A 13,923-nucleotide genomic window follows, 5' to 3' on the forward strand; every position below is an offset into this window, starting at 1 on the left:
ATTTTATATTCATGGCATTTTACTGAAGTATGTATGGAATATTATCCATAAATGCAGTAAAGTCACAGAACAAGCTGACGCCAGAGTTGAGACAACAGCCTACAAAGCAATGTCAAAACTCACTGGCATTAACAAAACAATAACCACCAAACAACTCACTGGTATATAATTCATATTAAAGACATTCATCCTTTGAAGTATCACAATACTGGTTTGCTCTTGAAATAATAAATATCATTCTTGACTAGTGCCCAAGGCAAGTATTTCTAGAGAAAAATGGCCAAAAAACTATTTAATAATGTTATGTAATATGCTTTTATGTCTCCATGAGAATCTCCTTAAAAATCTTAAATTTGTTATTAGCATTTCTTCTAGCAACAATCACAATAATATAATAAGTAAATTTCATCTAATATAACTATTTCAGACTTTCATAATACAGCTCATAAATTCTAGCACATATTACAACAGGTTAATACACAACATACCTGGTCCAACAGTGGGCGGTGAAGGTGTAGGCACGGCGATGGGAATGCCAATACTGCTGCTTCCACTGTTTTCTCGACTTCCACTCCCTCCACTGCTTCCACTGCCAAGAAACAAATTTGAAAAAAGCCATTCTAGAGATTTATTGAAAGACAAATTCAAAGCCAATAAATACTTAAAAAAAAAAAGATTGTATTTATTTATTTGTCAGACAGAGATCACAAGTAGGCAGAGAGGCAGGCAGAGAGAGAGAGGAGGAAGCAGGCTCCCTGCTGAGCAGAGAGCCCGATGCGGGGCTAGATCCCAGAATCCTGGGATCTTGACCTGAGCAGAAGGCAGAGGTTTTAACCCACTGAGCCACCCAGGCGCTCCAATAAATATTCCTTTTATGATGTGTGTGTGTGTGTGTATTAAAAACATAAAACAAAAAGTTTATAAAACTATTCAATACACTTTTAACCCTAATACTTAAAGTTCTGGTGTTTTACTCTACTTCTCAAACTACTGGAAATCAGTATAGTCATAACATAGTATACAGAACCGTCAGAAGAGATAGTCCTATTGAGAAATGAATGACCAATATAATCTTATAGTACAATGATCCAACAAAAGTTCATTTAAAACCTACTATGAAAATCAGTAACTAAAGCAGACATGAGCCATGTTGTCAGGGAGCTCACAGCTGAAAATGGGAAAATAGACGTTAAAAAAACAACATGATGGATGCCACAAAAGAAAATGTACAAGATACTACAGAAGTTAATAGAAAGTGTAACCAGGGGGTGCCTGGGTGGTTCAGTGGTTAAGCCTCTGCCTTCAGCTCAGGTCATGATCTCAGGTCCTGGAACTGAGCCCCACATCGGGCTCTCTGCTGGGCAGAGAGCCTACTTCCCCACTCTCTCTCTGCCTGTCTCTCTGTCTAGTTGTGATCTCTGTTAAATAAATAAATAAATAAAATCTTTAAAAAAAAAAAAAAAGTGTAACAAGTTTTAGTCTGGAATTAATACCAAAATCTCCATCCCATTTCAAAGAATGATGATAAAACAGGAAACTTTCTGGAAAACGAGCAAACCACCACCACCAACAACAAATGTGAAGCTTGAGCATGGGGCAGTCTAGAACAGTCGATACTGTTAAACTCTAACCAATTCCTTACAATTCTGTTTCCTATGGATTTACTGTCCCTTTAGGCATATAACTTCACACTATCCAGCTGTTCTAGTAACATGTACATGTATGCACATGTATGTAACATTAGGCTCCATATGGTCTTAAAAATTAACATCACTGTCATAGCAGGCCCAGAAACTGAAGAGAGCTAAGATCTGCACTGCTTAAATAAAAATTTCTTCTCCAATATGATTATTCTATAATTATATTATCATATGTTAAAGAAAGAAAAAGAAAAAGAGAGGAAGCTGTTTACCATAAATTACTTGAATGTGGCCTCTCCCTAGTCCCTCAAGCCAGGTGATCAATATCCTGCTTTGTGCCAGCACTGTATCACAGATATATGAAGTTTTTGTACTTATTATGCTCTTCTACAATTATTAGCTTATATGCCCTGTTCCTCACATGAAAATTAGGGTTAGAAAATTACAGCCCCTGGACCAAATCTGGCCGCTTGTCCAATTTTTACAACCTGTGAGCTAAGAATATTCTTTCCATTTTTAAATAGTTGAAAAAAACTGAAAGAAGATTTTATGACACATTAAAATTACATGAAATCCAAACTTAAGTTCCATATGCAAAGTCTGACTGGAACGCGGCCATGCTCACTCATTTGTGTGTGGTCCATGCTGCTTCCACGCTGCAATGACAGAGCGGAATAATTCACAAGAGACTATAAGGCCCACTAATCCTAAAATATTAACAATCTGGCCTTTTATTAAAAAGTTTGTCGATCTCCTATTCTAACAGAATGAGCTTCTGGAAAATTGAACTGTATCTTATGGGCATATCCCTAGTACCTCATGAAGTAACGCTTAGTAACTGGTGGTTGAATATGATTAAACTATTAATACTTCCACTAGAGAGAAAAACCATGCTTTGAATTATTATTCAAAAACAAACAAAACAAATACACACACACACACACACACACACACACACACACTCACTCACTCAAAATTTGGTCCTCATTGAGCCTGACCTGATATACTGACTGCAGATATCAATATAATAATTTATTTACTAACAGTACCAATAACAACAAATTTCCATTACACAGCAACTAAGAGGCTTGACATGCCCTACTTAATTGAATCCCCCCCAAAATGATTTTGGTAAATTTATCTAATATATCAACCTAATAAAATAAAGCTATGGGGCGCTTGGGTGCCTCAGTGGGTTAAAGCCTCTGCCTTCGGCTCAGGTCATGATCTCAGGGTCCTGGGATCAAGCCCCGTGTCGGGAATCTCCGCTCAGCAGGGAGCCTCCTTCCTCCTCTCTCTCTGCCTGCTTCTCTGCCTACTTGTGCTGTCAAACAAATAAAATCTTTAAAAAAAAACTATATAAAATAAAGCTGTAAAGTCAAGCTAATAATAACAACAACAATAATAAAATAAATTAAGCTATACAATAAATTTGTCTGACTTTATAAAAGTACCCAAACACAGAGTGGCGACTTCTTGGGGAAAGAAAGTAGAGGCTATAATTGGGAAAGGGCCTAATAGGGACCTTCAGGGTTGCCGGTAATATTCAATTTTCTGATCGGGGAATGGTTATGTGGGTATACTCAATTTGTATTAAACCATCAAGTTGTATACTTAATAGACTGTACACTTTTCTGAACGTATGTCATGCTCCATAATCAAGTTTTTGAAAAATCACCGTGATTTCTACTTTTTAAAACAACTTACATTTTTATTTTTATTTTTTTTTTTTTAAAGATTTTATTTATTTATTTGATAGAGAGATCACAAGCAGGCAGAGAGGCAGGCAGAGAGAGAGGAGGAAGCAGGCTCCCTGCTGAGCAGAGAGCCCGATGCGGGGCTCCATCCCAGGACTCCGAGATCATGACCTGAGCCGAAGGCAGCGGCTTAACCCACTGAGCCACCCAGGTGCCCCTAAAACAACTTACATTTTTTAGTATATCAACTCTCTTAACAAATTTCCTCAGATTTTAAGATGTCTTTTTTTATTCCAGTTTCATAAAGTTTAATAAATCATCATGTATAATTTCTGATTATTTCACCTTTTTTTTTTAAAGATTTATTTATTTGACAGAGAGAGAGATCGCATTTAGGCAGAGAGGCAGGCAGAGAAAGAGGTTTGAGAAGTGGACTCCCTGCTGAGCAGAGAGCTTGACATGGGGCTCGATCCCAGGATCCTGAGATCATGACTCGAGCCGAAGGCAGAGGCTTAACCCACTGAGCCACCCAGGTGTCCCTGGTATTTCACCCTTTATCCAAAAATATTTAAGAGTGATTGCCTCGATCTTTTTTAAATAACTGTTTTAAAAAACATTCTGTAAGCCTTAATCCAAATATACATTTATACCTCCATCCAAAAGAAAACATGGTGGCAAATCTACAATTAGTATAAACCTACTTAAAACCTAAAAAGCAGAAGAAATATGGCATAAATTTACTTATAGAAACATATATAATATTAGTACCCCTCATCTTTTACATTCTATATTAGCACTAGAGCAGTACTTCACTCAGCAACTTTACGGGAGTCTGTCACCAGTCAGTAACAGCCACTCGCAGATATTCAAAGACTCAACTGAAGGTTTACCTGTGTGTCCTTGGTCTCTGGTTTAAAGAAGCTGTCCTGCCTGGACTATGCTGACTTCCGAGCCTAGCAGGACTTGTCATGTAGTCATTAGGAACTGTTGGGGGTTTAACAGGTTCCAGGGTTTTGTAAGGAGTATTTCGTCTAAAGAAGAATAACAGAGAAAGGACTAATGAATAAGAAAGAGTAAATGGTATTTTCCCCCAAATCTGTGATTGTCTCTTTGTAAACAAGTATAACACAAGTTTTTTTTTCTTTACTTTGTAGTAATACATTTTGTTTAAAAAAATTCCTCATTGGGGTATATAAATTCTGTTACTCTACACAAAAAATGAAGTTTGTTACTTTTTCTTATTAAAACCATAGGAAAGGATCATTTAAAAGTTCTAACATTATTTCTAAAAATAATGATTATAATTCTTTAAATGCTCAGTAATATTCAACTTTGAATTATACATTATTCCCAGATCAATGACCCACAAGCCACCATCCTTATGCATTAAAAAACAAAGTGTCTCTCCTGCAATTTATTCCCACCACTGTGTTGAAATACATGAATGAGTGCGTTCTGATCCTATGTAATGCCACGTGTTTCTCAATAAATGGCTTTAACTTTTCTATTTAATAACTTCATATGTTTTCTCCAGCAGCTAGGGATTTACAGAATGAAAATGATAACTAAGATTCTGCAAAATTTTTATTCTTAATTCCTCTTATTATAAAATAATGATGCCTCACCCCTAACCAAAAATGAGATATCTACTATTTGCCTTCCTATATTAAGGTGAATGATCTATCAGAAATGTCTTACCAATTATTCAATATTTTTACTGCACTGAGAAGGAAGAAGCTACCAACTGTTATCTTTTCTGTTTCTCCAACCGGCCTAACCCTAAAGCTCAAGTATGAAAGGCCCTCAGATTATGAGCAGAAACAGAGTTAGGGGTACTCCAGGTAGAGTCCCTAAGTCTCAGGCGCCAAGAAGATCTGCAGGCTATGAAGCTGAACTACATAAAATACACTGCTTATTTAAAGTGCTGCAATATGAATATTGTAAACACATGTGAAAGCCCCATATGGAATCCTCCAGCAATTTCATTAGAAATACACTTCCACTTATTTTTCCCCAAAAAATGAATTAGAAGATAAAAAAAATAAATAATGCTTGCTTACACATATACAAAAGAACCTTTCTAGTATAAACTTCTATAGAGACCATTGTAAAACAAGCAGGTTCATTTTGGATTATGTTCAAGAAGAATCAAAATGAATTTGTGAAAGGTAGTTCACATTGAGAGGGTCCCACAGCAAGGACCCTACACTTACTTAAGTCACAGACATATCTTTTCCTTTTGCATACGGATTTTCTTGTAAAATGTAGTTGAATTCTTACCCCAATGTTCCCCGGCCTGACATGGGAGGGCTTGGTGGTTTCTGAGTAGGAGGATTTGTTCTTGACAGTGTGCCAGTTCTTGGAGGCTGGTTATTTCCATGCTAAAATGTGGAAAGAAAAGCTTTTATTTTTATATCAAATTGTTCTGTTGGTGTTTTGACACCATGTATTATTATTTTTTTTAATATCAGAATGTGAAGTAAGGATTCCCAGACAGTTTTATTAACAGACTTTGGTACTACATTTTAAAAAAGTCAAAAAACCACTTGCACTTGGCTTTTCTCCTATTATCTTGTGCTATTCATACCAATTTATGGCAAATACAGGTGTGATTATTGGATTTTCTACATTATTTTATTGTTAAACATGTTCACTGAGATTAAACTTATCTGCATTCAAATACTGGATTTCCCAAAATTTTTTAGATGTGTACATGAATAAAACTACAGATCTCAGTGTCAACTTGCTAATATATTCATTAAGATAAAAATGATCTTTATCTTAACAATTCAGTAACAAAGTCCTATATGTCTGGAAAACCTCCTAATTGTAAGTCAATAAAAGCAAGGCAACTATCAAAAAATGAGCAAAGCAATAAATGTTAGCAAAATTAATGTTCCTATATAAATGCAGATGTCAATATATCTTTGATATATTAACACATCCAAGCTAAATGTTGCTGATTTGAACTGAGTTTATTTAATCTACATAAATCCTATGGGAAAAAAGCAGACAGACATAGGAAGAGTTTTCAAATTTTAGTGGCTCTGCAGCCTCTATCAATAGAGGGAATACTGTGGATCAAATGATAAGTAGTATCTCTTACCTTGGCTTTTAGCCACTTTACGTTGGCAAAAAAAGGGGGGAAAAAGTAGAAATTAATTCTAAATAAATTATATCTGATAGGACACGTTTACATCTATAGTTATTCAATTCATGTTAATAAGCTTTTACCCAGCAATATTTTAAATATTTTATAAAGAAAAAATATCCATAAGCAACAGGGAAATATTCATGTGTATCAAATATTTTTTCAAAAGAATATATTCATAAGGAAACCACCACTTAATTATGCTGCTCTCATGAAGGTCCAATAATGTCTTAGGTCAGTATTTTATTCTATGAAACTAATCCAACAGAATCATAGATGATAAACACTGATTTAAACACAAACACCTAACACATCCAATGTAAGGCTACTTAAACACATCACTGTACAAGACCTAAGGCTTTACTGAACATTCAATGCCCAAGTATTCATTAGATGATGGTAATACAGTATTTTAAAAACTGATAAACTTAAAAAAAAATTTAAAAAATAATAAAAAAATAAAAACTGATAAACTATAAATGTTAAGTCAAAATCACATGTTGCTTGCAAATTCAGAAAAGGACCTAGCCCCTTGGTGTTTAACACAAAACAAATCCCTATGCATATCATCTGCTTAGCCAGATTCTAACTAAGGCATAAACAAACAGGGTCTAGAAACCCTCTGATTTGTAACTTATGAATCTAAATCTGAGCAGGCCAACAGTAGTAAGAAGTTAGAGGCTGCTTTAGTTCTAAGTTTCCATCTGAACCAGTTTAGCTAACATTCAAAACTGAAGAATGATTTCTTTGATCCTAAAGGCTACTTCTATGAAAGATGACTAGCCTATATATAAAGTAGTATGTACTGTAAATAATATGAAATACTGTGTATACTCCTAAAGCATCACTATTTATACTATGCCACTTAAGAAATATCTTTAGTTCATAGAGTCTAACCTTGTATATATTCTTTCTTTAACATTTGCCCTTCTAAATAAGAATCTACCATTTTTCAGGTGACCCTAGAGGAGACATTAAAAAAGTCAACCAGGGGCACCTGGGTGGCTCAGTGGGTTAAAGCCTCTGCCTTCCGCCCAGGTCATGATCCCAGGGTCCTGGGATCGAGCCCCACATCAGGCTCTCTGCTCAGCGGGGAGCCTGCTTCCCTTTCCTTTCTCTCTGCCTGCCTCTCTGCCTACTTGTGATCTCTGTCAAATAAATAAATTTAAAAAAAAAATCTTTAAAAAAAAAAAAAAAAAAAAGAAGTCAACCAAAGGAGGAATGTACCTTGCCTGAGATATATTCTCATTTCTAGAAATTATGCCAGAATTTTAGTGTTCTTTAGTATTTGTTTAGAATGATATTGCTTGTCTTTATCAACGTCTGAAATCCTACTCAGCTGCTACACAGCACACCTGGATTTAGGTACTGTAAACCTGAGTAACATTATCCTTGGAAATAAGATATACTAATGTGACAGCATTACAATATGCTAAATACTATCTTATTCTAAACTTAGAATTATTCTAAATATGATCACACATCTTCCCTCACTTGTTGTTTCAAGTGAACAAGAAAAAGAATTCAAGTATAAATTGGTCTCAAGTGAAAGAATGAATGGAGAATTTGGGAATAAAAATTCTAGCTGAACTCCGCTACTATGCAATGGTGTAACCTTCTATCTTACATGGAGCTCCCCCTCTTCTATCACATGTATATTTATGTCTACAGAAGTGTTTGAGTTTGAGAGTGTCAGAAGAAAATAATCTCTGTATTTTACAGTTTAAAATACTGCAATTGTTAGCAACCTACAAGATTTTTCCATTTAAATGTCCCCAAAACACATCCAAACAAGACTTTCATTTCCTTGAGATCTCACTTCATTTCTTTAACGTTTACATTTATGGATGCGCCATTTTACCACTTCCCTGGAATCTCAGGTTGAAAACAACAGAATTCTCTATGATTCCTATCTTCTAGCCCTAAGCAAATCATAAGCTTTGTATACCACATGTGCCGAAAGTCTATAAGGCCAGCCAATCCTTTCTTTGATATATGACTCAAAAGCTTTTAACCTTTGTTTAATACAAGTGAAACCTTCAAACATTACATATTGTAAATCTTCAGTGTCTCTGCTAATAAAATGTAACAACTTAGATCACATGGTCGTTTTGAGGCTTAAGAACAAATACACTAAAAGTCAGTCCTTTGAAAATTATGAACCAGGCTATAAAGCTGTTAATTAAAAATAAATTTAGGGGCACCTGGGTGGCTTAGTTGGTTAAGCTTCTGCCTTCAGCTCAGGTCACGATACCAGGGTCCTGGATTCCGCCTGCATTGCCTTGGGCTCCCTGCTCAGCAGGGGAATCTGCTTCTCCCTCTCCTTTTGCCCTTCCCCACACCCCATACCCCCCACTTGTGCTTTCTCTCCCCCAAAAATAAAATCTTTAAAAAAATGTCTCTACTAAGTATTCGAGACTTCTCTAGTCTATAACTTACTCTGAAAACTTGTGCTCTCTTACAAGGTTCATCTTCTTTACATTCTCCTTTATGTATATAATTCTAGTAGTTTCCTTACACTAGGATTCTCTTACCCATATGTTACACTGTTTCCAAAAGTCAAACCAGACTTACCTTAAGGTATTTTTTGCATATTTTTATTTCCTACCAACTTATGTGTCACCATATATTTCACAGCATAAAATGCCTTAACATAATAAATATTATTTATATAAAATACATCACAAAAGAAAATATGATGGAATATTAATTTCAGAGTGTAGAAACCTTAACATAAAATTCGGTAGTTATAAGAAGAAATATTTGGATACAATTTTTTAATCTGTATATATTTTTTAAAATACCCGAACATCAAAGTCAAAGTCAAACAGCAGCATGAAGTATCTGCCAATGTAAAGAAGCTCATTTCCTTAACAGAGAAAAAAACTCTTATCCATCGGCAGGAAAACAAACTGCTAATAGAAAAGTGGTAGACAAAAGATAAGAAAATAATTCTAAAACTGTAACTAAGTATAACCTCTCTCTTCTCCTTCTCATAATTTTGGCCCTAGTATTTCTTCATTAACTACTATCCAAACTTCTAACCTTCACATACCTGTAACTGTGCTCTAGAAATATTTAATTAAGGTGGCAATAATCTTTCAGAGAAAACAGAAAACAGGAGCAATGGAGTGGCAATGAGACGACTGGGGAAAAAATAGTTGTGCATATATTTGTATATCACAGAAACAAAATATGGACAAATATGCCACAAATCAGCTTCTAAGATATATTGTTCTCACAGGCCACCCACCCTCCTACCCCTAGTCAAAAATATATTTAAAAATAACCTGTACACACATGTGAAATAAACTCCTTTTTTTTTTTTTTTAAGGATTTTATTTATTTGACAGAGAGAGAGAAAGAACACAAGCAGGGAGTGGGAGAGGTAGAAGCAGGCTTCCTGCTGAGCAGGGAGCCTGATACAGGGGCTCCATCCCAGGACCCTAGGGATCATGACCTGAGCTGAAGGCAGACTCTTAATGACTAAGCCACCCAGGCACCCCTAAACTCAGTATTTTAATAAAGTAAAAAAAAATAAAAAATAACCTGTACAATAAAAATGTACTTAGTGCCACAGAGCTATATGCTTAAAATGTTATATGGTAAATTTTACGTATATTTTGCCACAATAAAAAAAGTTAAAAAAAGAAAAAACTCATGTCAATATCCACATTACAGAAAGGAGATTGCCAACATCTGCATACTTTCAATATATATTACACGGCATTTACATTTCCCATTTATCCACGTATGATGAAAGAGTTTCACTTTCTCACCCAAAATTTCCTTGTAAAATTTGCTTTCATCTTCTACTCTGCTAAGGTACTATGTATTAAACTATTAAAATATTAGTGGAGGGATAATACAGGATATTCACTTCTAAGATGATGAATTTTTTTTATGCATGTTTACTGTTTTGAAAGAAAGAAAACTCAAGACTAAGCCAAAAGGGAAGAAGTGAGTGCTAGGGTGCATGTGAGCACATGCATGCACAGATATATGCATAATTTATAAATTTTAATCCCAAGTCAGTTAATACAAAGAGTTCTCCAGACTCTTAATATTCAAATCCTGTAGCTCAATCTAGTCTAAAATATCTTAAATTAATACTAAAATTTAAGCTCTTTTACAAGCCTACCCACATCCCCTGGGTACAAACATAAGAAACAAACCAAAGTAGCCTCCTCTACATATGCAGTGTTCCAACTTTACACCTAGCTTCCAAGCATGACAGCAAAGGGGAGATTCCAATAATGTCCAAGGAGAGTAGAATAAAAGTCAGTTCTGTCAGTCAGCTCTACTCCCTCTTGATCAGGAACCCCAAATAATTGAGAATGCAACAGATCTAGCAATAGCACCTGTCAGATCAGCCAGTTAGGGAAATCTTCAAGACTCTAGTTGATTCCTAAAAACTCATAAAATTTCTGAAAACCAGATACAAAATCAGATAATGGTCCTCTAGGAAAGGAACTACCAAATTTCAGAGGAATCATTTATCCCAAGCAGAAAGGGCTGAAGAATTCAGGCCATTCAGTATGTTTGCAAAATGACCCACAGATACCTAATTCTGCCGTACTAAAAAAATGAACATGGGCAACAAATAATCTCCTTCCTAAAAGCCTACTGGGGAAGGGAATGGCGAAGAGGAGAGGGTGGTACACAAAATACATACAAAAAAAAAAAAAAAAAAAAAAACCATACAATTTTTTATTTTTTTGTAAATTGCTAGAATTATAGCCACATCTACATAAATGCACTAATATATATACATATTTTGAAACAAAAGATTTAAAGTATTTACAAATTATTTTCTAAACCAACTCTATAAAGCATATAATTTTTTAAATTTTTAAATATTCATTCAGTAGTAAAAGCAAGACAGTCTTCAAAATAAAATTTTTAGTATTGGTCTAGGATTCAAATGGCTTAACTGATGAATAGCCATGTTAAGTTTTATTGTCTTCTTAAATACAGCCTATTCCACAGATAAAATTCTGCCTCAAGCTTAGTATAATTAATACTAAATAAACGTTTTTTGAAAATTGTAATGCTAGTTACTAGCTAAGAGAATCTACAAAGAAAATTATTTTTATTACCTTATTTCCTATCTGAAATATTTACTGGATAAATTATTTCAAGTTAATACAATTTATATATGCTTACCTTGACACCATGGCCCACATCATCCAGAACTGTATAGTCAATAGGTTTCCGAATATACCTTACAGGACGCTCCATATTTGCAGGTGCTATTATTTTGTGAGTTCTTGATGTATTCTTATTTGTTGTCAAAATACCAATCTCTCTCCGAGCCACTTTCTCTTTATGAATGTCCACAGTCTATATTTTTAAATGTGAACAAAGAAAATATTATTAGGCATAGTACGTTAAATAATGTCCATATACACTGGGCCATATACAATGGTGGACCACAGGACGGTATATTGTATGTCTGTTTTCTAGTGAATGTTGTACTTTTCCCTTCAAAATTAAGGAAATTAATATCTTTGAGACTCAAAACAGGGAATATCTAAAGATGATTAAAAGCATCAACTGATTTAACGGACTTGGCTCCAAGGCAATTTCCAGGAAAGCAATTTTCATTCCTAAAAACTCAGTGTGTATGGAAAGGGAGGGAGGGAGGTCCTGCTCTGAGAAGCTTAAACTTTATTTACTGGGGATACAGACCAGGAAGAAAATCAGTCAATTACAATACAGTGAGGTAAGTACTACAGTGACATACATATGCACAGTGTATTTGAAATTACTCCAAAGGTGTTCAAAGACAAGATACCTAACTAGGTTGAGAAGGGCTCACTTAAAGACTTTATAGAGTCTATAGGTTTTTAAGGATGAACAGAAGAGGTAAATAAGGAAATTATTCAAAGCAATTATGCATGTTGGAAACAAAGATCTAAAACAAGAGATGGTAGGTTAGAGCAGAGATTATGAACTGGAATCACGCAAGCCTACCTAATACTGTACCTTATGGCTTAAAAAAAATTTGCTGTTGTTATTTAGCTGCCAACATTTAAAACTATATAGTAGTGGTGCCTGGGTGGTTCAGTCAGTTAAGCATCTACCTTCAGCTAAGGCTATGATCCCAGGGTCCTGGGATCAAGCCCCATGTCGGGGGTTTTCTCCCTCTCCCCACCCTGCTCATTCTCTGTCTCTCAAATAAATAAATAAACAAACAAATAAATAAAATCTTTTTTTTTTTAACGATTTTTATTTATTTGACAGACAGATCACAAGTAGGCAGAGAGGCAGGCAGAGAGAGAGAGGGGGAGGAGGCAGGCTCCCCGCCGAGCAGAGAGCCGGATGTGAGGCTCGATCCCAGGACCCCGAGACCATGACCTGAGCCAAAGGCAGAAGCTTCAACCACAGAGCCACCCAGGTGCCCACAAATAAATAAAATCTTAAAGGAAAAAATCCCTCTGGTAGAGGTGTTGAGGACAGACAGAACAAGAGCCTGGCAATGACAGCAGTCTAGGTGGAGAAGAAGCAAGGATGTGAACTGAAGAGGGCAGAGGGGTATAGTCAGAAAAAAATAAGTTTAATGTTAATGCTTATTTAAGAGTCTATTTCCAGAATTTAAAAAATTGATTGGGAAAGAACCTGTAATCAAAAATGTTCTCTGAACTCAGAAACAAGGTAGAGAAACAACTCTCCTTCAAGGTCCAGTGTTTTTGCACATCTTACAATAAAAGGCACTGCTCCTTCTGTCCTAGATATTTATATAGTAAATCGCCTTAGAAATACATAGTGTCTTCCTGGAGAGCAAAAGGCAGGTTAACTGTCCAGTGTAATAAAAATAATGTCAGCCCTGAGGCAAAGGTCACAAAGGTTTATTGCCCATTATAAAAGGTCTGGTGCCCGGCTCTCTACTGGGCAGGGAGCCTGCTTCCCTTCCTCTCTCTCTGCCTCTCTGCCTACTTGTGATCTCTGTCTGTCAAATAAATAAATAAAATCTTTTTAAAATTAAAAAAAAAAAATAAATAAAGGTCTGGTCCCCTAGACTGGGAGTTCCTTTCCTGAAATGCACCAACTCTGTGCAGATGTCACTCGGTTCTCGTTTCAGTACCCTATGGAAAATGGGGCTAGTTTTCTAGCACAAACGCTGACACTGGCTACTGCTACTGCCATGAGCAATGACATCCTGCATCTTGCCCAAGAGTCTCATGTCTTTACTAGTATCTATGAAATTGTGGCAGGCTAATTTCTTAGCTTGAGCGAAAGGTAAAATCTTAAACTCTTCACAATTTTTGACAGTTTTAGCAATCAAGATGGAATACTAACAGTTTCTAGAAATGGAATGAAAGACCAGTTAACAGGAATCAACAAAAGTCCACGGGAACCCTGAGTGAACACGCTGACCAAGTGGGATGCTCAACCAAGCAGCGAATGGTCCTCCACTTTACTGCCTACTAAG

At 35.7% G+C, this 13,923-nt stretch overlaps 1 protein-coding gene across 10 annotated transcripts in view; it reads right to left on the bottom strand.

The window, feature by feature from the left end:
* Nucleotides 1-13,923, bottom strand: part of ABI1 (abl interactor 1) — a 118,308-nt gene that overhangs the window by 17,200 nt on the left and 87,185 nt on the right. For 6 of the 10 annotated variants that reach the window (XM_032848936.1, XM_032848944.1, XM_032848939.1 and 3 more), the window contains exons 3-7: nt 11,655-11,831; nt 6,444-6,458; nt 5,618-5,718; nt 4,228-4,368; nt 489-589 (exon numbers count right to left, since the gene is read on the bottom strand). In XM_032848936.1, the coding sequence (XP_032704827.1) occupies nt 489-589; nt 4,228-4,368; nt 5,618-5,718; nt 6,444-6,458; nt 11,655-11,831 (535 nt within the window). The remainder of the gene's footprint in view (nt 1-488; nt 590-4,227; nt 4,369-5,617; nt 5,719-6,443; nt 6,459-11,654; nt 11,832-13,923) is intronic. The other 4 variants (XM_032848937.1, XM_032848941.1, XM_032848946.1 and 1 more) reach the window with 1 other exon arrangement.

Source organism: Lontra canadensis, unplaced genomic scaffold, assembly GCF_010015895.1.
Source record: "Lontra canadensis isolate GAN:19392208 unplaced genomic scaffold, GSC_riverotter_1.0 scaffold215, whole genome shotgun sequence".
Lineage (NCBI taxonomy): Eukaryota > Metazoa > Chordata > Mammalia > Carnivora > Mustelidae > Lontra > Lontra canadensis.